General features: G+C 50.5%; 1 protein-coding gene across 3 annotated transcripts; it reads left to right on the forward strand.

Moving 5' to 3' along the window:
* Nucleotides 1–24207, forward strand: LOC137352667 (CD276 antigen homolog). 3 transcript variants are annotated; one of them, XM_068018375.1, is made up of 7 exons: nt 1–477; nt 13993–14045; nt 15665–16015; nt 17335–17637; nt 19927–20058; nt 21664–21720; nt 22900–24207. In XM_068018375.1, exons 1-7 carry the CDS (start codon nt 434–436, stop codon nt 22935–22937), a joined length of 978 nt encoding a protein of 325 aa, XP_067874476.1. In that variant the 5' UTR covers nt 1–433; the 3' UTR covers nt 22938–24207. The 3 variants fall into 3 exon arrangements, with proteins under 3 accessions (XP_067874476.1, XP_067874478.1, XP_067874477.1); XM_068018376.1 differs by lacking the exon at nt 1–477 and adding an exon at nt 6829–7135; XM_068018377.1 differs by lacking the exons at nt 1–477; nt 13993–14045 and adding an exon at nt 6827–7135.
* Nucleotides 24208–26290: the final 2083 nt, after the last annotated feature.

A 26290-nucleotide genomic window follows, 5' to 3' on the forward strand; every position in this document is an offset into this window, starting at 1 on the left:
GGTGCCCAGAATTGGACGCAAGTGGGACCTGCCCAGTTTTTGTCCTCTGTTTATAAAGCCCAAGATACCAAGTTGAAGTAACCAAACATTTGAAGGAACTGGCTGAAATGTGAATGGCATTGAAGGCCTACTTAGGCCCCAGCCAATCCTGGGACTAAATTTCTCAGCAAGCCCAGTGAGAGGCTTCCCCTCCTGGGGGCTCTTCCATTCAATTTTTTTCCCCCTTCTCTTTCTGATTTGGAACCACAGGAAGGCAACCGATTCGAAGTAAAGACTCCAAAAAAGGACTGGAAAGTCCCTTTTAGTCATCCCCACAGTGAAAAAAATCAAGACATTTCAGTTGTGATCTGAGGGCCACACAAAGGCCAGTTCTGACGACAGCTCTCCACCTGGAGCACTTTTATAACCTGCTCATGTGCAGGCCAGACTTCGAATGGTGGACTATTACAGCACCGAGGAGACCTTTCTGCCCATCAGGTCAGTACTAGCTCTCTGAAAGTGCTCCCTGTTCGGCACCTTACTGTACATTTCAGGTGTTTAACCATTAACCTACACATGGGATCTTCTGGACTGGTTTTGATTGTCCGAAGGGGTTGGAAAGCAATTTTCCCTTCGAGACCCTTCCAGGAGATTAGATGTCTGAGGAGGATTAGGAAATGTCTGGATAAGATGTGCTCAGCAATCGTAAGACTGATCTTTCCCTGCCTGTTATTTGCGATAACAACAATTTGCATTTATATAGGGCCTGTAGTTTAGCAGAACGCTCAGTCAAAATTTGACCCCGAGCCACACGAGGAGATATCAGGGACGGGCGACCAAAAGCTCGGTCAAAGAGGTCGGCTTTTACGGAGCGTCTTAAAGGAGGAGAGAGAGAGAGGCGGAGAGGTTCAGGGAGGGGATTCCAGAGCTTGGGCCCCAGGCAGCTGAAGGCACGGCTGCCGAGGGTGGAGCGATGGGAATCGGGGGGGGATGGGCGAGAGGCCGGAATTGGAGGAGGGCAGAGATCTCGGAGGGTTGTCGGGGCTGGAGGAGGTGACAGAGATAGGGACTGGTGTAGGGAGAGGGGTGGGGGGTGCAACGAGGCCCTGGAGGGATTTGAAAACAGTGGCCAAAGACTTCTTCCTATGTTCGCGATGAAATCAGCTTGAGGTCACAGTCATTACGGAACAGGAGGGGGACCACTCGGCCCATCGGGTCCATGCTAGCTCTCTGTGGAGCACTCCAGTCAGTCTCACGCCCCCGCTCCATCCCCGTTACCCTGCAGGTTTATTCCCCTCAACCTCCCATCCAGTTCCCTTTTGAAATCATTGATATTCTCCGCTTCCCCCACCCTCGTGGGCAGCGAGTTCCAGGTCACTACCACTCGCTGTGTAAAAAAAACGTTCCTTGTACCATCAGCGAATAGGAACAGCTTTCCTTTGTCCACCCTAATCTTGTACGTCCCAATCAGATCTCCCCTCAATCTCCTTTTCCCCCAAGGAGAAACTCCTTCGTGGGACGTGGGCGTCACTGGCCAGGCCAGTATTTAATGCCCATCCCGAATTGCCCTTGAACCGAGAGTCTTGCTCGGCCATTTCAGGGGGCAGTTCAGAGTCACCCACAATGCTGTGGGTCTGGAGTCACATGTAGGCCAGACCAGGTAAGGACGGCAGATTTCCTTCCCAGAAGGGCGTTGGCGAACCAGATGGGTCTTTTCACGACAATCGATGACCGCTATCAATCCCAGATTTTTATTCATTATTGAACTGAATCTAAATTCCAGGAGTTGCCGTGGTGGGATTTGAACCCGTGCCCTCAAGGCATTAGCCTGGGCCTATGGATTAGTAGTCCAGTGACATGACCACTACGCCACTATCTCCCCCGTCTCCCTTTTATTCATTTTCACTTCCCTTTCCTGCAGCTGACTGCCAGTTTAACAAGTTACAGTGATTCATTCTTTGACGAGAGTCTAAAGAAATGTCTCAGTGTGGGTTGACGTCTCGCGCTCTCTCTCTCTCTCTCTCTCTCTCAGTCTTCCGCCTCCTCCTTCCACACGTGACAGAGTGTGTTTTCACATGTCAAGGCAACAGCAAAGGACGAGAGGTTTCACTTCCTCGCCATGCAGAAACTGTGATGTAAACACAGACTGAATTCACTGCCAGGGATATAGACAGACACTAGAGCGCAAGAACTTCGGAAACAGGGGCAGGGGGAGGCCATTCGGCCCCTCGAGCCTGCTACCCCATTCAATAAGATCATGGCTGATCATCTATCTCAACTCCACTTTCCTGCCCTATCCCTCGATCTCCCTCAGCGCCCAGAAATCTCTCGATCTCGGTCTTGAATATGCTCAACAACTGAGCATCCACAGCTCTCTGGGGTAGAGAATTCCAGAGATTCACAACCCTCTGAGTGAAGACATTCCTCCCCATCTCAATCCCCAATGGCCGACCCCTTAACCTGAGACTGGGACCCCCCCCCCGCCCCCAGTTCTGGACTCTCTAGTCGGAGGGGAAACAGCCTCTCAACATCTACCCTGTCAATACCTCTGAGAATTTTATACATTTCAATGAGATCACCTCTCATTCTTCTAAACTCCAGACAATATAGGCCCAATCTATTCAGTCTCTCCTCATAGGACAACCCCCTCATCCCAGGAATCAGTCCAGTGAACCTTTATTGAACCCTGCCTCAGAATAATACAGCATGGAAGGAGGAATATGGAGATAGAGCAGGACAGCGAGGTTAAGTTGGAAGATCAGCCATGGTCTTACTGAATGGCGGGACTGAATAGCCTCCTCCTGTCCCGAACAGGCATCTCAGCCTCGATACCCCACTCTGTCTCTCCCTCTCTCTATTTCTCAATCATTTCCTTCTGAGATTCCCCTCCAGTCTCACTGTCTTGTATAGAAACTCGTCCGCCCACAACTAGCGAGATAGTTTCAAGCGGCACTTCCTGTGGCATGTAAACTGTGGAATGTGGCATGGTTCAAAAATAAGGAGAGAGTGTGACGTTTGGAAATGGAAACCCACACTGAGAGCTGGTTACATCACCCTAACCACCACCACACAGGATAAATCCTCCTTCAGATAAATGTAAAGCCACTGCTACTGTTTGCATCAGCTGAGTGACAGTCTACTTCCGAAAAAGCTTTCTGCTCAGAGGCCCACATTTACATTGGCTGCTTTTATTCATATACAAATGCTGGGCTACGGGTTCCATCGAGTGAAAAGAAACCATCAACGCATGAATGAATGAACCTGCATTTAGATAGCACCTTTCACAAGTTCAGGGAAGCCCAAAGGTTTTACAGGCACTTTTGAAGTGTAGTCTCTACTGTAATGTTGGAAATTTTCCCATCCAAGACCATCCTTCCAGTCTCCTAACTCTTCCATCGAAGACCATCCCTCCAGTCCCCTAACTCTCCCATCGAAGACCATCCCTCCAGTCTCCTAACTCTCCCATCGAAGACCATCCCTCCAGTCCCCTGACTCTCCCATCGAAGGCCATCCCTCCAGTCTCCTAACTCTCCCATCGAAGACCATCCCTCCAGTCCCCTGACTCTCCCATCGAAGACCATCCCTCTAGTCCCCTGACTCTCCCATCGAAGACCATCCCTCTAGTCCCCTAACTCTCCCATCGAAGACCATCCCTCCAGTCCCCGAACTCTCCCATCGAAGACCATCCCTCAAGTCCCCTAACTCTCCCATCAAAGACCATCCCTCTAGTCCCCTGACTCTCCCATCGAAGACCATCCCTCTAGTCCCCTAACTCTCCCATCGAAGACCATCCCTCTAGTCCCCTCATTCTCCCATCGAAGACCATCCCTCTAGTCCCCTAACTCTCCCATCAAAGACCATCCCTCCAGTCCCCTAACTCTCTCATCGAAGATCATCCCTCTAGTCCCCTAACTCTCCCATCGAAGACCATCCCTCCAGTCCCCTGACTCTCCCATCGAAGACCATCCCTCTAGTCCTCTAACTCTCCCATCGAAGACCATCCCTCTGGTTCAGTAGTTTAAATGGAATTTACTACAGGGTATAAGACTGAGGTAACTTTGGTTCACACCTTGTGTGCTCCCAGTCATGTAATTCCGTCCCTACATCTCTCCCGTCTCTCTCTCTCTCCCCCCCCTTTAAGATGCTCATTAAAACTGAACTCTTTGACCGAGCTTTTGGTCACCGGTCCCGAATATCTCCTCATGTGCCCCGGGGTCAGACCGCGTCTCATTTTCCTCTGCGGCGCGGCATGCTAAAGATGCTATTGTTGACCTTGGGCCTTGCTGAGCAAAGGTTATCGACCCAGTAATTCGGAAGTGAAAGAAAGCCCCTTCGATTGACTTCATGGAGAGGATGGGTTTGTATTCTTAAAATGGAGCCCTAACAACGTCCTGAACAAGGCTGGACTGTAAAAATCTGATGTCACCCCCCCAGACCTGTCTGGCCACTCTCTGAGTCACCGTGTGGCAATATCAGATGTCATAATGACAACTTCAAAACAGAAACAGCACAGGAATGTCGTTCCTGATGATGTCATCCATACTCAGGAATACCATCACACGAGGCCTAGTGACCCCTAGTGACATGAACTGGGGCATTTAACAGCTCCAGGATCCATTCCACAATAAGCCAAGTTAACATAGCACAATGGGTAAGTTTTGTAAGGGTAAGATGCAAAGCTGGGAAGAGGCCACAGAATCACGCAGCTAGGAAGGAGGCTGTTCACCCCATCGTGCCTGTGCTGGCTCTTTGAAAGTTACTATTGAATCTGCTTCCACCGCCCTTTCAGGCTGCGCGTTCCAGATCACAACAACTCACTGAGTCAAAAAAAATTCATCTTCCCCCTCTGGTTCTTTTACCGATTATCTTCAATCTGTGTCCCTCCGGTTACCGACCCTCCTGCCACTGGGAACAGTTTCTCCTCATTTACTCCATCGAAACCCCCTCATGATTTTGAACGCCTCGATTAAATCTCCCCCTTAACCTTCTCTGCTCTGAGGAGAACAATCCCAGCCTCTCCAGTCTCTCCACATTAACTGATGTCCCTCATCCCTGGGAGCATTCCAGTAAATCTCCCTCTCCCATGATGAGGATTATAAAAATACACTCAAATACCTACAAAAGGATATAGATAGGTCAAGTGTGTGGGCAAAGATCTGGCAAATGGAGTATAATGTGGGAAAATGTGAAATTGTCCACTTTGGCAGGAAGAATAAAAAAGAAGCATATTATCTAAATGGTGAGAGATTGCAGAGCTCTGAGATGCAGAGGGATCTGGGCGTCCTCGTGCATGAATCGCAAAAGGTTAATATTCAGGTACAGCAAGTAATTAGGAAAGCTAATAGAATGTTATTGTTTATCGCGAGGGGAATTGAATATAAAAGTAGGGAGGTTATGCTTCAGCTATAAGGGCATTGGGAGGGTGAGTTGTGAGGAGGATGCAGAGAGGCTTCAGGGTGATTTGGACAAGTTGAGTAAGTGGGCTAATGCATGGCAGATGCAGTATAATGTGGATAAATGTGAGGTTATCCACTTTGGTAACAAAAACAGGAAGGAGATTATTATTTGAACAGCGAGAAACTGAGAGAGGTCAATATGCAGCAAGACCTGGGTGTTCTCGTACACCAGTCGCTGAAGGTAAGCATGCAGGTGCAACAGGTGGTAAAAAGGCAAATGGTATGTTGGCCTTCATAGCGAGAGGATTCGAGTACAGGAGCAGGGATGTCTTGCTGCAATTATACAGGGCCTTGGTGAGGCCACACCTGGAATATTGTGTGCAGTTTTGGTCTCCTTATCTAAGGAAGGATGTTCTTGCTATAGAGGGAGTGGAGCGAAGGTTTATCAGACTGATTCCTGGGATGGCGGGACTGACGTATGAGGAGAGATTGAGTCGGTTAGGATTATATTCGCTGGAGTTCAGAAGAGTGAGGGGGGATCTCATAGAAACTTATAAAATTGTTTGACAGGGTAGATGCAGGAAGGATGTTCCCGATGGTGGGGGAGTCCAGAACCAGGGGTCATAGTCTAAGGATACGGGGTAAACCTTTCAGGACTGAGATGAGGAAGAAATTTCTTCACCCAGAGAGTGGTGAGCCTGTGGAATTCACTACCACAGAAAGCAGTTGAGACCAAAAGATTGTATGTTTTCAAGAAGGAGTTAGATATAGCTCTTGGGTCTAAAGGGATCAAAGGGTATGGGGTGAAAGCGGGAACAGGTTACTGAGTTGGATGATCGGGCATGATCATAATGAATGGCGGAGCAGGCTCGACGGGCTGAATGGCCTACTCCTGCTCCTATTTTCTATGTTTCTATGAATGTGGGCATAGTGCTGTGTATAGTACTGTGTATAGTACTGGTCTCCTTATTTGAGGAAGGATGTAAATGTGTTGGAGGCAGTACAGAGAAGGTTTACTAGACTAATACCTGGAATGGGCGGGCTGTCTTATGAGGAATGATTGGACAGGCTAGGCTTGTATCCGCTGGAATTTCGAAGAGTAAGAGGAGACTTGATTGAAACATATAGGATTCTGAGGGATCTTGACAGGGTGGATATGGAGAGGATGTTTCCCCTTGTGGGAGAATCTGGAACTAGGGGTCACTGTTTAAAAATAAGGGGTCACCCCTTTAAGACAGAGGTGAGGAGAAATCTTTTCCTCTCAGAGGGTCGTGAGTCTTTGGAATTCTCTTCCTCAAAAGGCAGTGGAAGCAGAGTCTGTGAATATTTTTAAGGCAGAGGTAGATAGATTCTTGATAAGCAAAGGGGGTGAAAGGTTATCAGGGGTGTGGAGTCGCGATTACATTCAGATCAGCCATGAATGGCAGAGCAGGCTTGAGGGGCTGAGTGTCCTACTCTTGCTCTGAATTCGTATGATCGTTTGTACGTACTGGCACAGAGGAAGCATTTTAACAAGTAACCTCATGAGGTTTGTGCACACATGTTGATCTCATAGGAAGGCGGTATCTCTCTCAGGGGAAAGTCCGGACCTTCTCATTTCAGTTTAAGCATAGAACCTCCTAGACTTGACTGGAGCAACAGTGAAACCCTGCAGCGAACGGATACCGGTGATAGCGTGAGTGGAACTCAAAGTTCAGTGTCTCAGCGGGGCTGACAACACACTGTTCTACTTTGCATTTCCTCCATGTTACCCATTCAAAGTAAGTTATAACTTTTTCAGAACTTTTAAAGTATCTTAAAACTGAAGGAAAACGCTTGGGAATTGTTTGAAACTGAAGATAACCTTTTTGTGAACAGTTTCAAACAGATGATAAAGTTTTGGGGAATAGTTTAAAATTTAAGTGAAACTTTTGGGAATAGTTTGAAGCTGAGGGAAACCTTTTGGGGATTAGTTTAAAATTTAAGTTAAACTTTTGGGAAGGATTTCAAATTTGAGTTTAAATTTTGGGACTAATTTCAGATTTAACATTACATTTTGGGAATAAATTAAAACGACAGGTAACTTTTTGAAATATCTTAAAACTGCAGGCAAGTGGCTGGATTTTAAACAAAAAGTTTTGTTGAGTAAAATGAATGTATTATAGTCCGAAGCCATGATCAATTACTGATGGTCACTACAGGAGAAAATGCTTGTTCTAAGTCTAAATCCACTTTCTTAATACTGTGAAAGTTTGTGTGGATTTTTCAAGTAAATTTTCATGTTCCAATGTTCTTCAGACCCCATTCAGACCCCTCTCGAGCCTGTTACACAGGAACAGGAGGAGGCCATTCAGTCCCTCGAGACTGTTCCTCCATTCAATGAGATCATGACTGATCTGTATCTTAACTCCATCTCCCCGTTTTGGTTCTGTAACTCTTAATCTCCTTCCCCGACAAAAAATCAATCAATCTCAATGTTTGAAATTTCCAATTGACCCCCGGCTTCGACAGCTTTTTGGGTGGAGAGAGTTCCAGATTTCCACTCCCCTTTGTGTGAAGAAATGCTTCCTGACATCACCCCTGAACAGCCTGGCTCCAATTTTAAGGTTCTGCCCCCTAGTTCTGGACTCTTCCCCCCGACCAGAGGAAATAGTTTCTCTCTACTGACCCGATCGAATCCTTTAATCATCTTAAACCCCTTGATTAGATCACCCCCTTTAATCACCTACACGCGAGGGAATACAAGCCTGGAATACTGTGCAACCTGTCCTCATCATTTAACCCTTTCAGCCCGGGATCATTCTGAAGGAGCCATTGAGCACTGGGGGGAGATGGCTGGGGATATCAGTCATCTGGAAAGAGGCTGTTAGTGGTGCCCACATTCATAGAAACATAGAAAATAGGAGCAGGAGTAGGCCATTCGGCCCATCGAGCCTGCTCCGCCATTCATTATGACATTGGCTGATCATCCAACTCAGTAACCTGTTCCTGCTATCCCCCCATACCCTTTGATCCCTTTAGACCCAAGAGCTATATCTAACTCCTTCTTGATAACATACGATCTTTTGGTCTCAACTGCTTTCTATGGTAGTGAATTCCACAGGCTCACCACTCTCTGGGTGAAGAAATTTCTCATCTCAGTCCTGAAAGGTTTACCCCGTATCCTTAGACTATGACCCCTGGTTCTGGACTCCCCCACCATCGGGAACATCCTTCCTGCATCTACCCTGTCAAGTCCTGTTAGAATTTTATAAGTTTCTATGAGATCCCCCCTCACTCTTCTGAACTCCAGCAAATATAATCCTAACCGACTCAATCTCTCCTCATACGTCAGTCCCGCCATCCCAGGAATCAGTCTGGTAAACCTTCGCTGCACACCCTCTATAGCAAGAACATCCTTCCTTAGATAAGGAGACCAAAACTGCACACAATATTCCAGGTGTACTCTCACCAAGGCCCTGTATAATTGCAGCAAGACATCCCTGCTCCTGTACTCGAATCCTCTCGCTATGAAGGCCAACATACCATTTGCCTTCTTTACCGCCTGTTACACCTGCATGCTTACCTTCAGCGACTGGTGTACGAGAACAGCCAGGTCTTGCTGCATATTGACCTCTCTCAGTTTATAGCCGTTTTTGTTACCAAAGTGGATAACCTCACATTTATCCACATTATACTGCATCTGCCATGCATTAGCCCACTCACTCAACTTGTCCAAATCACCCTGAAGCCTCTCTGCATCCTCCTCACAACTCACCCTCCCACCCAGTTTTCTGTCATCTGCAAATTTGGAGATATTACATTTCATTCCCTCATTTAAATCATGAATGTATATTGTGAATAGCTGGGGTCCTAGCACTGATCCCTGCAGTACCCCAATAGTCACTGCCTGCCATTCGGAAAAAGACCCATTTATCCCTACACTTTGTTTCCTGTCCGCCAACCGATTTTCTATCCATCGCAATACACAACCCCCAATCCCATGCGCTTTAATTTTACACGCTAATCTCTTATGTGGGACTTTGTCAAAAGCCTTCAGAAAGTCCAAATAAACCACATCCACTGGCTCCCCCTCATCAACTCTACTAGTTACATCCACGAAGAATTCTAGTAGATTTGTCAAGCATGATCTCCCTTTCGCAAATCCATGCTGACTCTGTCTGATTCTACCACTGTTCTCTAAGTGCTCTGCTATTAAATCTTTGATAATGGGGACTCTAGAATTTTCCCCACTGCCGACGTCAGGCTGACTGGTCTATAATTCCCTGCTTTCTCTCTACCTCCCTTTTTAAATAGTGGGGTTACATTAGCTATCCTCTAATCTGTAGGAACTGCTCCAGAGTCTATAGAATCTTGGAAGATGACCACCAATGCATCCACTATTTCTAGGGCCACTTCCTTCAGTACTCTGGGATGCATACCATCAGGCCCTGGGGATTTATCGGCCTTCAATCCCATCAATTTCCCCAACACCATTTCTCTACTAATACTGATTTCCTTCAGTTCCTCTCTCTCACTAAACCCTGTGTTCCCCAACATTTCTGCTATGATATTTGTGTCCTCCTTTGTGAAGACAGAACCAAAGTATGCATATAGCTCTCACTGGCACGGACACAGCAAATTCACCCGCTACCATTGCTGCACTAACATTTAGCCCTCCGCCAACAGCCATAACAGATGATCTGGTCATTCATTTCATTGTTGTTTGTGGGATCTTGCTGTGCATAAATTGGCTGCCATGATTCACTAGATTACAACAGTGACTACGCTTCCAAAAAGAAGTACTTCATCGGCTGTAAAGTTCTTCGGGACATTTTGAGGTGGTGCAAGGCGCTACAGAAATGCAAGTTCCATCTTTTTAATGCAATCAATTATCAGCCCAGAAGCCTGTTGTAGGCCTGACGCCCTGTTGTAGGCCTGACGCCCTGTTGTAGGCCTGACGCCCTGTTGCAGGCCTGACGCCCTGTTGCAGGCTTGACGCCCTGTTGTAGGCCTGACATCTTGTTGTAGGCCTGACATCTTGTTGTAGGCCTGACGCCCTGTTGTAGGCCTGACGCCCTGTTGTAGGCCTGACGCCCTGTTGCAGGCCTGACATCTTGTTGTAAGGCTGATGTCAGGCCTGATGATCTGCTCTAGGCCTGATGTCCTGTTGTCGTCCTGATGTTCTGTTGTAGGCCTGACACCTTGTGCTAGACCTGAGGCCCTGTGAGTAACGGGGGAATAGTGGAATGTGGGGATCATTTATTTGCTCGTTGTCAGCTCATATGGTCTCCATTGCTCATGCGCATCACCAAAATCCTCCCCCCACCCCTTATATTAGAGTGCTGCCCAGAGAACCAGTTGTCAGTCAAATATGACCAACCCCCTCAAGCAGGCAGCTGTCCCAAAGGGGCAAGAGCAATTGAGCGCAACTTGAAACTGGGGTGGGGAGACTCTGGGGAAAATCCAGCTCCAAACCTTCGGGAACACATTTCTCATCTTTCCGGAGAAACACAGCTGTTTCGGTTGTGGGTGACACAGGGTTAAATCAGAGAGTTTTAAAGTCTCAGTGGGTAGCTTTCTCATCTCTGAGTCAGAATGATGTGGCTTCGAGCCCCACTCTACAGACTTAAGATCAAACAAAATCTAGTCTGGCATTTCTGGTGTTAGTACTGAGGGAGTGCTGCACTGTCGGAGGGTCAGTACTGAGGGAGTGCTGCACTGTCGGAGGGTCAGTACTGAGGGAGTGCTGCACTGTCGGAGGGTCAGTACTGAGGGAGTGCTGCACTGTCGGAGGGTCAGTACTGAGGGAGTGCTGCACTGTCGGAGGGTCAGTACTGAGGGAGTGCTGCACTGTCGGAGGGTCAGTACTTTGGGAGCGCTGCACTGTCGGAGGGTCAGTACTTTGGGAGCGCTGCACTGTCGGAGGGTCAGTACTGAGGGAGTGCTGCACTGTCGGAGGGTCAGTACTGAGGGAGTGCTCCACTATTGGAGGGTCAGTACTGAGGGAGTGCTGCACTGTCGGAGGGTCAGTACTGAGGGAGTTTTTCACTGTCGGAGGGTCAGTACTGAGGGAGTGCTCCACTATTGGAGGGTCAGTACTGAGGGAGTGCTGCACTGTCGGAGGGTCAGTACTGAGGGAGTTTTTCACTGTCGGAGGGTCAGTACTGAGGGAGTGCTGCACTGTCGGAGGGTCAGTACTGAGGGAGTTTTTCACTGTCGGAGGGTCAGTACTGAGGGAGTGGAGCACTGTCGGAGGGTCAGTATTGAGGGAGTGGTGCACTGTCGGAGGGTCAGTATTGAGGGAGTGGTGCACTGTCAGAGGGTCAGTCCTGAGGGAGTGCTGCACTGTGAGAGGGTCAGTCCTGAGGGAGTGCTGCACTGTGAGAGGGTCAGTACTGAGGGAGTGCTGCACTGTCAGAGGGTCAGTACTGAGGTAGTGCTGCACTGTCGGAGGTGCCGTCTTTCAGATGGGACATTAAACCGAGGCCCCCGTCTGCCCTCTCAGGTGGGTGTAAAAGATCCCACGGCCACTATTTAGAAGAAGAGCGGGGGGTGGGGGGAGTTCTCCCCGGTGTCCTGGGGACAATATTTATCCCTCAACCAACATCACTAAAAAAAAACAGGTGATCTGGGTCATTATCACATTGCTGTTTGTGAGATCTTGCTGTGCGCAATTGGCTACTGCGTTTCCTACATTACAACAGTGAGCACACTTCCAAAAAATTACTTCATTGGCTGTGCTGCGTTTTGGGACGTCCTGAGGTGGTGAAAGGGGCGAGAGAAATGCAGGGCTTCCACTCCTGTCCTGGAACTAAGTCAAGCAGAGCAGGCAGAGATGTGCCCTGGGTTGTCTCCTCGGCTCGCTGCTGCGTCAGGAGATTAGGGTCCAATATTTACTCTCAGCGCCCTTGGTTAAAGAGGGAGGTGGGGGACAAGCGAGGAATAGTCGATTCGCCGTGGGTGGGGGACGCGGGGAGTTCCCTCGCTAATAGCCCATGGGCCCCTTGTGATGGATTCTGCACGTTTCTCAAGGTGTAATGCCTGCTGTGGCCGAATTGCCTGAGCACGTGGTTTCTCCCCTGGGTTTATGAGGGGGTTTTTGATGGAGTAAATGAGGAGAAACTGTTCCCAGTGGCAGGAGGGTCGGTAACCAGAGGGACACAGATTGAGGAAATTGGGTAAAAGAACCAGAGGGGGGAGAGGAGGAGAATTTTTTCAACGCAGTGAGTTTTTGTGATCTGGAACGCGCTGCCTGAAAGGGTGGTGGAAGCAGGTCCAGTTTGTGGTAATAAACTCTGCAAATAAAATCCCTCACTAGTTTGGTTTTTAAAAAATATTTTGATTTCTTTTCGCAAAATGCAGGGACAGCCCCCACGCGACGTGGGGATTCCCCCTGTTGCACCACCATCTCTCTCAGAATAAATTGGTTTCTGATGTCATGCAACCTTTGGAAGTTAAGCTGACATCTTCTCCAGTTCCCTTGACCATTCCCACATTTACTTTCAGAATCAGTACCAGATCCAGCAAAGCACGAGGCCATTTGACCCATCGCTCCTGTGCCAACTCTTTGAAAGATCTCTCCAATTAGCCCCACAAACTCCCCCTGCTCGACCCCCATAATCCTGCAAATGTTGCTCCTTCACTTTCACCTTATGTGGAGTGGATGTTTCCCCTTGTGGGAGAATCTAGAACTAGGGGTCACTGTTTAAAAATAAGGGGTCACCCGTTTAAGACAGAGATGAGGAGAAATTTTCTCTCAGAGGGTCGTGAGTCTTTTGAACTCTCTTCCTCAAAAGGCAGTGGAAGCAGAGTCTTTGAATATTTTTAAGGCAGAGGTAGATAGATTCTTGATGAGCAAGGGGGTGAAAGGTTATCGGGGGTAATGTGGAGGAATCAGTTCAGCCATGAACTTATTGAATGGCGGAGCAGGCTCAAGGGGCCGAGTGGCCTCCTCCTGCTCCTGATTCGTGTGTTCGTTTTTACTCTCTCAAAATTCTTCCGAATTTTTATTGCCTCGATTAAATCTCCCCCTTAACCTTCTCTGCTCTAAGGAGAACAATCCCAGCGGCTGCAGTCTGTCCAAATCTCGAGGGGTCTGGACAGAGTCGATCGGGAGAAACTGTTCCCGTTGGCGGACGGGCCGAGAGCCAGAGGACGTCGATTTAAGGCGATTGGCAAAAGAAGCAATGGCGGAATAGGGGGGGGGGGGAAATTCTTTGGCCAGCGAGTGTTTGGGATGTGGAATGCGCTGCCCGAGAGTGTGGTGGAGGCACATTCAATGGTGGCTTTCAAAAAGGGAACTGGATAATGATGCGAAGAGTAAAGTTGTGCGGGGGCTAGGGGGAAAAGGCGGGGAGCTGTGGGACTAGCTGGGTTGCTCTGACAGAGAGCCGGCACAGACAGGACGGGCCGAATGGCCTCCTCCATTCAGTTCACTTGTCACTGGGGAGCGGAGGGAGCTGCACCCCGTTTGTAGCTCCTGTCGGGTTTCGGAGATGGGTCGAGGGTGGGGGAGGCAGGAAACTGGGAGAACCAAACGAAAATAAAGGCAAACATTTTGAAGGCTGTGATGGGATGATCACTGGGCCTTTTTTTTTATAAAGTCTAGAGCTAGGTTGCAGCTGTAAATTAATATTACCTTCGCTTTCCTCTTTAGGATGAAGAACTGGTTAGTCGGGCTGCACCTTGTCATGAGCTGCGTGGGAGCAGGTGAGACCGCAGGGCGGGCCTTCCTATTGAGGCTGTTTTTATTGGGAGGCCCGAGGCTCAGCCTGAGGCCTAAAATTCAGGATGATCGCAGAGCAGTGAACGAGACAATCAGGAATGTGTGTTTGGCACAGCGAGAGGCTGGGAATCTCCCTGACTCTCACTTCAATCCCCTGGAACATATTCACAACAGCAACGCGCAACTTTGACATAGTAAATCTTCCCAATTCCCCATTCACAGGAGGGTTAATTAGGCTAAATTTGACCCTGAGCCACATTAGGAGATATTAGGGACCGGCGACCAGAAGCTCGGTCAAATAGGTCGGTTTTTAAGGAGAGTCTTAAAGGAGGAGAGAGAGAAGCGGAGAGGTTTAGGGAGGGAATTCCAGAGCTTAGGGCCCCAGGCAGCTGAAGGCACGGCTGCCAATGTTGGAGCGATGGGAACCGGGGGATGGACAAGAGGCCGGAATTGGAGGAAATGGGGACTCTCCAGACTTGTGTCAGGGACACATAGATTGTAGAATCACACAGCACAGGAAAGAGTTCATTCGGCCGATCGTCCCTGTACCAGCTCTATGAAACATCTATCCAATTAGTCCCCACTCTCCTCCCCTGCTCTTTCCCCCATCGTCCTGCAAATTTTTCCCCTTCCAGTATTTCTCCAATTCCCCCTTTTGAAAGTTACTATTGAATCTGCTTCCACCTCCCTTTCAGGCAGCGCGTTCCAGATCACAACAACTCACTGTGTCAAAAACATTCTCCTCATCTCCCCCTCTGGTTCTTTTACCCATTATCCTCAATCTGTGTCCCTCTGGTTACCGACCCTCCTGTCACTGGGAACAGTTTCTCCTCATTTACTCCATCGAAACCCCCTGATGATTTTGAAGGCCTCGATTAAATCTCCCCCTTAACCTTCTCTGCTCGAAGGAGAACAATCCCAGCTTCTCCCAGTCTCTCCACATTCACTGAAGTCCCTCATCCCTGGGACCATTCCAGTAAATCTCCCCCCGCACCCTCTCCAAGGACTCGACATCCTTCCTAAAGTGTGTGGTGACCGGAATTGGATGCAATTACAAGGTGATCTAATCGAGGGGTTTAAAGATGATTAAAGGATTCGATCGGGTCGATGGAGAGAAACTATTTCCTCTGTCGGGGGGGAGAGTCCACAAGGGGGAAGAATTTTTAAATTGGAGCCAGGCCGTTCAGGGGTGATGTCAGGAAGCATTTCTTCACACAAAGGGGAGTGGGAATCTGGAACTCTCTCCCCCAAAAAGCTGTCGAGGCCGGAGGGGGGTTAATTGGAAATTTCAAAACTGAGATGGATAGATTTTTTGTTGGGAAAGGGCCAAGGCGGGGAGATGGAGTTAAGATACAGATCAGCCGTGATCTGATTGAATGGAGGAACAGTCTCGAGAGGCTGAATGGCCTCCTCCTCTTTTCATAAGAAAAGGGAGCAGGAGGCGGCCATTCAGCCCCACGAGACTGCTCCCCCATTCTGAGTCATGGCTGATGTTCTACTTCAACTCTACGTCCCCGCCCTCTGTTCCAAATATTGCAGCTGAGTCCGAAGCAGTGTTTAATGTAAGTTTGGCGTCACCGTGATCTAATTGTTTCTGTTTCAGCTCAAGGTTACCCCTCGGTCCTGGGGATTATAGGGAAGCAGGTCATGCTGCCTTGCAGCTACAGCATGACCAAAGGCCGAACTGCGCCCAATCTGCGCGTCCTGTGGCAGACGGAAGGCGATGATCTGGTGCACGCCCAGTACGGAGAGAGTGAACGGAACGAGTTCCAGAACGCCAGGTACAGGAATCGGACAAGGGTCTCCGTGGAGAAGGTTGCACAAGGCAATCTGTCACTCGTGCTCAGTGCCGTGGGACTGGCCGATGAAGGGGCGTACAAGTGCATTGTGTTGAGGAAGAGCGGCACGGAGCACCAAAAGGTGCAAGAGACCAACGTCGCCCTCGTCACAGCGGGTAAGGAATTGGTAAACCCGTCTCCATCAACTTCAGCCCATCCGAGACTCTGCTGCCCCCGTGTCCTAACTCGCACCCAGTCCTGTTCACCTGTCACCCCATGTTACTCACTGACCGACACTGGCTCCCGGTCCGGTAACACCTCCCATTTTAAAATTCACATTCTTGTTTTCAAATCCCTCCATGGTCTCCTCGCCCCCTCACTATGGCTGTAACCTCCTCCAGCCCCTACAACCCTCCCTATCTCTGTAACCTCCTCCAGCCCCTACAACCCTCCCTATCTCTGTAACCTCCTCCAGCCCCTACAACCCTCCCTATCTCTGTAACCTCCTCCAGCCCCTACAACCCTCCCTATCTCTGTAACCTCTTCCAGCCCCTACAACCCTCCCTATCTCTGTAACCTCCTCCAGCCCCTACAACCCTCCCTATCTCTGTAACCTCCTCCAGCCCCTACAACCCTCCCTATCTCTGTATCCTCCTCCCACCCTGACAACCCTCCCTGTCTCTGTAACCGCCTCCAGCCCCTGCAACCCTCCCTCTCTCTGTAACCTCCTCCAGCTCCGACAACCCTCCGTCTCTGTAACCTCCTCCAGCCCCTACAACCCTCCCGATCTCTGTAACCTCCTCCAGCCCCTACACCCCTCCCTATCTCTGTAACCTCCTCCATCTCGTACAACCCTCCCTATCTCTGTAACCTCCTCCAGCCCCTACACCGCTCCCTATCCCTGTAACCTCCTCCAGCCCCTACAACCCTCCGAGATCTCTGCGCTCCTCCAATTCCGGCCTCTTGCCAATCCCCCGATTCCCATCGCTCCACCATTGGCGGCCGTGCCTTCAGCTACCTGGGGCCCTGAGCTCTGGAATTCCCTCCCTAAACTTCTCTGTCCCTCTCTCTCCTCCTTTAAAACGCTCCTTAAAAACCGACCTCTTTGACTGAGCTTTTGGTCGCTGGTCCCTAATGTCTCCTGATGTGGCTCGGTGTCAAATTGTTGCTTGATTTACATTCCCGTGAAGTGGATCCATCAGAGAACCTCAGTTTATTGTCTCATCCGAAAGACTGACTCCTCGACAGTGCAGCACTCCCACAGTGCTGGCAGTGGGAGTGTCGGCCCCGATTATGGGATTCAAGTCTCCGGCGAGGGGACTCCACCCCACGACCTCCTGACTTTGAGAGAGAGACACACACACCCACTGAGCCTTGGCTGACAACAGAACAGAGGACAAACCTAGAACCATCTGACATTGGGAGGGAATTTTAGAAATCTATGAACTAAGGAACCTTTCCACTGTGTTAACACCATGTTTTTGATGTACTTTAGCTGATTACAGCAGCCCAGTATTATCAGGGCCGGACATGAAAGATATTCGTGCAGGTGAGGCAGTGAATCTCACCTGCCATTCCTCCAGTGGGTATCCACAGCCTGTTGTTAATTGGACGGATGGAAGGGGCAATTCACTGCCTGAACACAGCCAGGTGGAGACGAGAATGGATCCTGATCCTGTCAGTCGACTCTGGAATGTGACCAGTGTCCTGCGTATCATTGTCATGGTTGACGCAACTTTCACCTGTTCCATCTACAACATCCGTACTGGACAGACGAAGACGTCCGATCGCTGGAAATGTAATTTTCTTCATTCCCTGTTAATTTGCTGTTCAGCTGTACACTTGCGCTGAAATATATTTTGCTGCCTCCAGACGATTCCAACCCCCTCCTGCCCCGCCTCCCATCTCACACCCTCTGTAAACTTCAGCTCATCTGAGACTCTGCTGCCCCAGTGTCCTAACTCGCACCCAGTCCCGTTCACCCGTCACCCCCTGTTACTCGCTGACCGACACTGGCTCCCGGTCCAGCAACACCTCCATTTTAAAATTCACATCCTTGTTTTCAAATCCCTCCATGGCCTCCTCACCCCCTCCCTATCTCTGTAACCTCCTCCAGCCTCTACAACCCTCCCTGTCTCTGTAACCTCCTCCAGCCCCAACAACCCTCCCTGTCTGTGTAACCTCCTCCAGCCTCTACAACCCTCCCTGTCTCTGTAACCTCCTCCAGCCCCAACAACCCTCCCTGTCTCTGTAACCTCCTCCAGCCCCGACAACCCTCCCTATCTCTGTAACCTCCTCCAGCCCCTACAACCCTCCCTGTCTCTGTAACCTCCTCCAGCCCCGACAACCCTCCCTATCTCTGTAACCTCCTCCAGCCCCTACAACCCTCCCTATCTCTGTAACCTCCCCCAGCCCCTTACAACCCTCCCTGTCTCTGTAACCTCCTCCAGCCCCTACAACCCTGCCTGTCTCTATAACCTCCTCCAGCTCCTACAACCCTCCCTATCTCTGTAACCTCCTCCAGTCCCTACAACCCTCCCTATCTGTGTAACCTCCTCCAGTCCCTACAACCCTCCCTATCTCTGTAACCTCCTCCAGCCCCTACAACCCTCCGTCTCTGTAACCTCCTCCAGCCCCTACAACCCTCCCTGTCTCTGTAACCTCCTCCAGCCTCTACTACCCTCCCTATCTCTGTAACCTCCTCCAGCTCCTACAACCCTCCCTATCTCTGTAACCTCCTCCAGTCCCTACAACCCTCCCTATCTCTGTAACCTCCTCCAGTCCCTACAACCCTCCCTGTCTCTGTAACCTCCTCCAGCCCCTACAACCCTCCCTGTCTCTGTAACCTCCTCCAGCCCCGACAACCCTCCCCATCTCTGTAACCTCCTCCAGCCCCGACAACCCTCTCCGTCTCTGTAACCTCCTCCAGCCCCTACAACCCTCCCTGTCTCTGTAACCTCCTCCAGCCCCGACAACCCTCCCCATCTCTGTAACCTCCTCCAGCCCCGACAACCCTCTCCGTCTCTGTAACCTCCTCCAGCCCCTACAACCCTCCCTGTCTCTGTAACCTCCTCCAGCCCCTGCAATCCTCCCTATCTCTGTAACCTCCTCCAGCCCCTACAACCCTCCCTATCTTTGTACCCTCCTCCAGCCCCTGCAATCCTCCCTATTTCTGTAACCTCCTCCAGCCCCTACAACCCTCCGAGATCTCTGCACTCCTCCAATTCCGGCCTCTTGCCCATCCCCCGATTCCCATCGCTCCACCATTGGCGGCCATGCCTTCAGCTGCCTGGGGCCCTGAGCTCTGGAATTCCCTCCCTAAACCTCTCTGCCTCTTGCCCTCTCTTCCTTTATGAAGCTCCTCAAAACCACTCCCTGTGGGAGCGAGTTCCACATTCTCACCACTCTGTGGAAAGAAGTTTCTCCTGAATTCCCGATTGGATTTATTAGAGACTGTCTTATATTGATGGTCCCCAAGCTCTGTTCTCGCCCACAAGTGGAAACATCTTCTCTACGTCTCCCCTATCGAAACCCCTACATCATTTTGAAGCCCTCTATCAGGTCACACCTCAGCCTTCTCTTTTCTACAGAAAAGAGCCCCAGCCTGTTCAATCTATCCTGATAGTTATAACCTCTCACTTCTGCTTTCACTCTATTAAATCTTTTTCGCACCAGTTCTCCAGTGTTTCTACATCCTTTTCGTAATACAGAGACCAGAACTGAGTTGGCAGCCCCTTTATAGCTGCCCTCGTCTATGTCCAGCCTCTCATCTATCCCCCGATTCCCATCGGTCCTCCATTGGCGGCCGTGCCTTCAGCTGCCTGGGGCCCTAAGCTCTGGAATTCCCTCCCTAAACCTCTCCACCTCTCTCTCCCTCTCTCCTCCTTTAAGACGCTCCTTAAAAATACCCCTTTGGCCCAACCTGTCCTCATATCTCCTTATGTGCCATGTTTTGTTTGCTAACAGTGAAGTGCCATGGGAAGGCTTAGTCTTGTAAAGTTGCTATATGAATGCACACTGTTGTTGTTACATCTCCCCGAATGTTTACTTCCACGAACTCGCTCTCAAGAAGATTCTTTTAATTTAGGTGAGAGGCAGATCACTCAGGACAACACTAACTTAGCTCCAATTGTAGCAGCCCTATTGACTGGAGTAGTTCTGGCCCTCGCGGTGGGACTAATACTGTACCGAAGGATAAAGATGCAAATGATATATTCAGGTGAGCAACAGCGAGGACCCTCTCTGAACATGACATGGATTTGACTGTCCATACCATGAAACTACCAGAATGTCATAAAAACCCACTTGGTTCACGAATGTCCTTCCGGGAAGGAAATCTGCCATCCTTCCCTGGTCTGGCCTACATGTGACACCATCCAGACCCACAGCAATGTGCTGATACTTAACTGCCTTCTTGAATGGCCTAGCAAGGCACTCAGTTGCATTCACACACCACCATCTTGTCAAAGGGAAATTGGAGATGGGCAAAAAATGTAGGCTTTACCCCGCCCCCAACCCCAGAATGAATTAACAATAACTCATCTCTCGCCTTGGTTTGATACCAGCTCTTGAGCCTTGAGCCCATAATCCAGGCTGACAATCCTCGAGGGAGTGCCGCACTGTCGGAGGGTCAGTACTGAGGGAGTGCTGCATTGTCGGAGGGTCAGTACGAAGGGCGCGCTGCGCTGTTGGAGGGTCAGTACTGAGGGAACGCCGCACTGTCGGAGCATCGGTACTGAGGGAGTGCTGCACTGTGAGAGGGTCAGTACTGAGGGAGTGCCGCACTGTCGGAGGGTCAGTACAAAGGGTGCGCTGTGCTGTCGGAGGGCCAGTACTGAGGGAGCGCCGCACTATCGGAGGGTCACTACTGAGGGAGCATCGCACTGTCGGAGGGTCAGTACTGAGGGAGTGCCGCACTGAGAGGGTCAGTACTGAGGGAGTGCCGCACTGTCGGAGGGTCAGTCCTGAGGGAGTGCTGCACTGTCGGAGGGTCAGTACTGAGGGAGTGCTGCACTGTGAGAGGGTTAGTACTGAGGGAGTGCTGCACTGTGAGAGGGTCAGTACTGAGGGAGTGCCGCACTGTCGGAGGGTCAGTACTGAGGGAGTGCTGCACTGTCGGAGGGTCAGTACTGAGGGATTGCCGCACTGTCGGAGGGTCAGTACTGAGGGAGTGCCGCACTGTGAGAGGGTCAGTACTGAGGGAGTGCCGCACTGTCGGAGGGTCAGTACTGAGGGAGTGCTGCACTGTCGGAGGGTCAATACTGAGGGAGCGCCGCGCTGTCGGAGGGTCAGTATTGAGGGAGCGCCGCGCTGTCGGAGGGTCAGTATTGAGGGAGTGCTGCACTGTCGGGGGGCAATAAAGTGAAGGAGTGCTGCACTGCTGCCCCCTTACCCTGTCTGGGCCTACATGTGACTCCTGTCTGCACACCAAAGCAGTTAACACTTAACTGCCCGCTGAAGTAGCGTCTCAGTTGTATCACCACACAGTGGTTCCAGAAGATGACCCACCCACTGCCTTCTCGAGGGGCAATAATTGCCAGCCTCGTGAGTGATGCCCACATCAAGAATGAATTTCTAAAAGGAAATTGTTGCTGAAATAACTCTCATTCATGTGGGTGCCTTTAGTAAGACAGGGTAGAGGCTCACGTGGAGTCTAAAGGCCAGCAAGGAGCTGTCGTTTCCGTGAGGTTCAGAGACACAGAAATCTCTTTGCGATCTTGGGACGTACATTCCCGATGTCGGGACGTACATTCCCGATGTCAGTAAATCGGTAGCAGTCTTGTAGTTTTCACCTGACGGGTCTGTGTGTTTTTGTCGTTTACAGTGACAAGCAGCCATGAAAATTGCCTCAATGACAATCCCTGGGTGTCCAATCCCCATGGTAAGTAAAAGACGGAACTGGTGGTGGACTAGGGTTGTTTTTTTTTAGGAGCAGAGAGGTAGCTGCGAGTCCCGGAATAGAAATCGACATTTCCAAATTTGCCGATGCCACAAAGATGGGCAGCATTGTAAGCTGTGTAAATAGAAGCATAAAATTACAAAAAGAGATGTTGATAAATCACCTGAATGGGGAAAACCGTGGCAAATGGATTTCAACGTTGGCAAATATGAGGTCATCTATTTTGGACTTTTAAAGGATCAAACATGGGGACTTTCTCAATGGTGAAAAGCTGGAAACAGTGGAGGTCCAAAGAGACTTGGAGGGTCCAGGGACACTAATCATTAAAATGTCACGAGAGGTACAAAAAATAATGAGGAAGCCTGATGGAAGGACTAGAATACAAGGGGGGGAGAAGTCATGTTTCAGCTTTACAAAGCCCTGGTTAGACCACACCTGGAGTTACCTGGAGCAGTTCTGGGCCCCACACCTTAGGAAGGAGATATTGTCCTTGGAGGGAGTGCAGTGTAGATTTACCAGAATGATATCGGGACACCAAGGGTTAAATTACGAGGAGAGTTTCAAATACTCAGGTTGCATTCCCGGGAATTTAGAAGGTTAGGGAGTGGTCTGACAAGATTTTGGGAAATGAAGTGGGAACTGATAGGGTCGATGGAGAGAAACTATTCCCGCTGGTTTGGGAGTCTCGGACTCGGGGGGCCGAGTCTAAACATTAGAGCCAGACCTTTTCAGGAGTGAAATTCGGAAATGCTTCCACACACACAGGGCGGGAGAAGTTCGGAAATTCTGTTCCGCAAACAGGAATCGATGTCTGGATCAATCGTTCATTTTGAATCAGGAATTGATCGATTTTTGTTTTAAGGGATACGGGGCAAAGGCGGGAATATGGAGTTGGATCACAGATCAGCCGTGATCTCATTGAATGGCGGAACAGGCTGGAGGGGCTGAATGGCCTCCTCCTGTTCCTGTGTTCCTGTATCTCAGCCAGGCAGCTGTCCCCCCTTCTTCAACTGAATGTGGGAGGCTCAGACCAGCAAGGGGGAGAATTTTCCCAGGGTTTCTAAACGGGTCTCAGATGAGGTTGGCTTGACAATACACAGCTGGTACAAACAAATAGGAACCAGGACATTTGGCGTAAAACTGTCTCTCCTTCTATTTCAGAAAGGGAAGAGAATTGCCTTGAAGAGGATCGCTTGTGAAGAACCACACAGCAATCATTCTTGGTGCATGGCCTATGCGTTCGTCTGGCCTTTTTGGATGGCAACGGACGTGACTGTTAATCCACCCCCCCCCCCCCCCCCCCCCCGAGTGGCAGGAATGGAACCCCCTCGGGGTTTGGGACTGTGGTGGAGAAGGTCAAAGCAGTTTGTCGCATCAGTCCAATTGCACGGAATGGACGGGTTGTGTACCGCGCCTTTGCTTTAACAATTTGGTGACTGCCCCATTAATCGAGCAGTCGAGGCTGCAGGAAGATCCCACAGCACGTCCCAGGGCCGGGGGGTGGGTGGGGAGATTGCTGCTGGAGGAGGCATTCCAGATGCCCCTGAGCAAGGAATAGCCTGGCGTAGGAGGGAGAGAGCAGTAACGTCAACCTGAGCTCGTGCTGCGCGTCAATAGCCCACCCACACCCCCAAAACGCTCCCCCCAGCAAGTTGACCGCGATGCCCCCCGCAGTCAAATAGCACCTCGGGTCTCCCACGCGGAGAGCGGTGCAGGTATACCTGCTTCTCACAGAATGGCGTTGTGAATGTAGGAGAGGATGGACGGAAATGGGGAGAGGATGGGAAAGAAGATTATATATTATATACTGCTGCTATTGTGTCCAATTCCGGTCACCACACACTTCAGGAAGGATGTCGGGGTCTCGGAGAGGGTGCGGAGGGAGATTTACTGGAATGGTCCCAGGGATGAAGGACTTCAGTTAATGTGGAGAGACTGGAGAAGCTGGGATTGTTCTCCTTAGAGCAGAGAAGGTTAAGGGGGAGATTTAATCGAGGCGTTCAAAATCATGAGGGGGTTTCGATGGAGTAAATGAGGAGAAACTGTTCCCGGTGGCGGGAGGGTTGGTAACCAGACGGACACAGATTGAGGATAATGGGTAAAAGAACCAGAGGGGGGGAGAGGAGGAGAATGTTTTTTGACGCAGTGAGTTGTTGTGATCTGGAACGCGCTGCCTGAAAGGGCGGTGGAAGCAGATTCAATAGTAACTTTCAAAAGGGGGAATTGGAGAAATACTGGAAGGGGAAAGATTTGCAGGGAGATGGGGGAAAGAGCAGGGGGGGGGGAGAGTGGGGCTAATTGGATAGATCTTCCATAGAGCTGGCACAGGAATGATGGGCCGAATGGACTCCTCCTGTGCTTTGTATGATTCTGGGAATGATGAAAGAATGTTACGGCAGGCTGTAGCTCACATCCTTGGACAACAATCATTACTGTAAATATTTAGTTACTAATAAATGATTATATTTACCTGTTTGTGCAATAAATTTCCTGGAACAATCGGTACATCTGAGGCGGAGAGTTTAGAACTATTCTGGTCCTTTCTTGTATCCAGGCTATTGGCAAGACTATTTTATCAGCAACTACAATGAGTAAGAGTGAGAGGGGAGCTTGATGGTGGTTTAATAATACATCAGGATTTAACCTCTGGGATCTTTAGCTCATCGCAAGCCCATACTGCTAGGTTGAAAACCCTGTTTAAACTTGGAATAGCAAGCCAGTTCCAAGGGAGGTGCAAAACTCCAGGCGGCTTTGGCTGCAATGAAACAGTCGCACCAACACCCTAGGAAGTGCCAGGACAGACCTGATGGGCCAAATGGCCTCTTTCTGTGCTGTAACCATTCTATGATTCGAAGAAGTGGTCTCCTGCAGTTGGAGTGAGCGATGATGATGAGGACAGTGTAGATGGAGCTTTACTCTGCATCTAACCTAGCATCTAACTCTGCATCTAACTCACAACCTCAGAACCCCCTCCCCCCGACAGGCCCGCAGCCTGGACCTGTGAATTGCCACCTTGGCCAGACATTACCGCTCTCTCCCTCCTATGCCAGGCCTGAGATGTAATGCCCCTGAGATCCTCCTCCCGGCCCACGCCTCTCCGCACCGGGTGCCCAAAGATCAGGAGAGCGGGGCTGAAGTGCAGCCAAAAGCTTGAATAGCCCCTTTAAATACGCAAACAGGGGCTGCAACATCGCACACTCTATATATACATGGAACACGGACTCGTCCAGGCCGCAGAAAGTACAGACAGCCTGGGAGTCCGTGAACCTGCTTAAACCTATTGCACGGGACTGCTCTGTGCAACACCCTCCACCCCAGGTCCCCGATGTAAAGGGGGCAGACTCCCGTGTAGAGTCCTCCACCGGGGTTTCACCTCACCGCCAGGTGGCAACACGGACCGCCACGGCGTGTCCGGGCAGCTGACGAGGGCGAGGAAGTGGAGAGTGCGCAGGAGCAGCCCATACAGGAAACCCCTCTGCGCCGTGTGGAATGGCACAGAGGGCATTTCCGAGAGGCAGCTCGGGTTCTGCGGGACCAGCTCCCGAGGAGGGTTTCGGGGCCTGGGTCCGATGAGCAGTTCCAGCAGACCAGGGGTCGGCTCAGCTGGGAACATTCCGCACTCCCAAACCCCCTTCACACCCGCAGCGAGGGGCATCCCGGGGGCTTCGGCTACTCCACCGCCCGCCGGTCCGTTCCTGGAGTCGGCCGCCCGGACAGCTGAGGCGCTCTCCTCTGCCAGTGGGGGAGCGCCCTGACTGGAGGTGACCATGTTCCAGACTCTGAATAGATCCCGATAAAAGACAGGCTTCTTTAGGAACTTGGTGGCAAAGGTAGGGGCAGGGCCAAAGTAACCAATCGGTACCACAGTATCGAGGCCACCAGTTGGTTTATGACCAGCGCTCAGCCCCTGTAGGAAAGCACTCGGAGCAGTCCTGTCCAGCGCCCCAGCCGAGTGGTGACTTTCACCTCCAACTCCTGCCAGTTTGCCAGCCAGGTTTCCTCAGCGGGGCTTTTTAAAAATTCATTCATGGGATGTGGACGTCACTGGCCAGGCCTGCATTTATTGCCCTTCCCTAATTGCCCTTGAGAAGGTGGTGGTGAGCTGCCTTCTTGAACCGCTGCAGTCCATGTGGGGTAGGTACACCCACAGTGCTGTTAGGAAGGGAGTTCCAGGATTTTAACCCAGCGACAGTGAAGGAACAGCGATATACTTCCAAGTCAGGATGGTGTGTGACTTGGAGGGGAACTTGCAGGTGGTGGTGTTCCCAGGCATCTGCTGCCCTTGTCCTTCTAGTTGATAGAGGTCGCGGGTTTGGAAGGTGCTGTCTAAAGGAACCTTGGTGCGTTGCTGCAGTGCATCTTGTAGATGGTACACACTGCTGCCACTGTGCGTCGGTGGTGGAGGGAGTGAATGTTTGTAGATGGGGTGCCAATCAAGCGGGCTGCTTTGTCCTGGATAGTGTCGAGCCTCCTGAGTGTTGTTGGAGCTGCACCCATCCAGGCAAGTGGAGAGTATGCCATCACACTCCCGACTTGTGCCTTGTAGATGGTG

Source organism: Heterodontus francisci, chromosome 39, assembly GCF_036365525.1.
Source record: "Heterodontus francisci isolate sHetFra1 chromosome 39, sHetFra1.hap1, whole genome shotgun sequence".
NCBI classification, from domain to species: Eukaryota; Metazoa; Chordata; class Chondrichthyes; order Heterodontiformes; family Heterodontidae; genus Heterodontus; species Heterodontus francisci.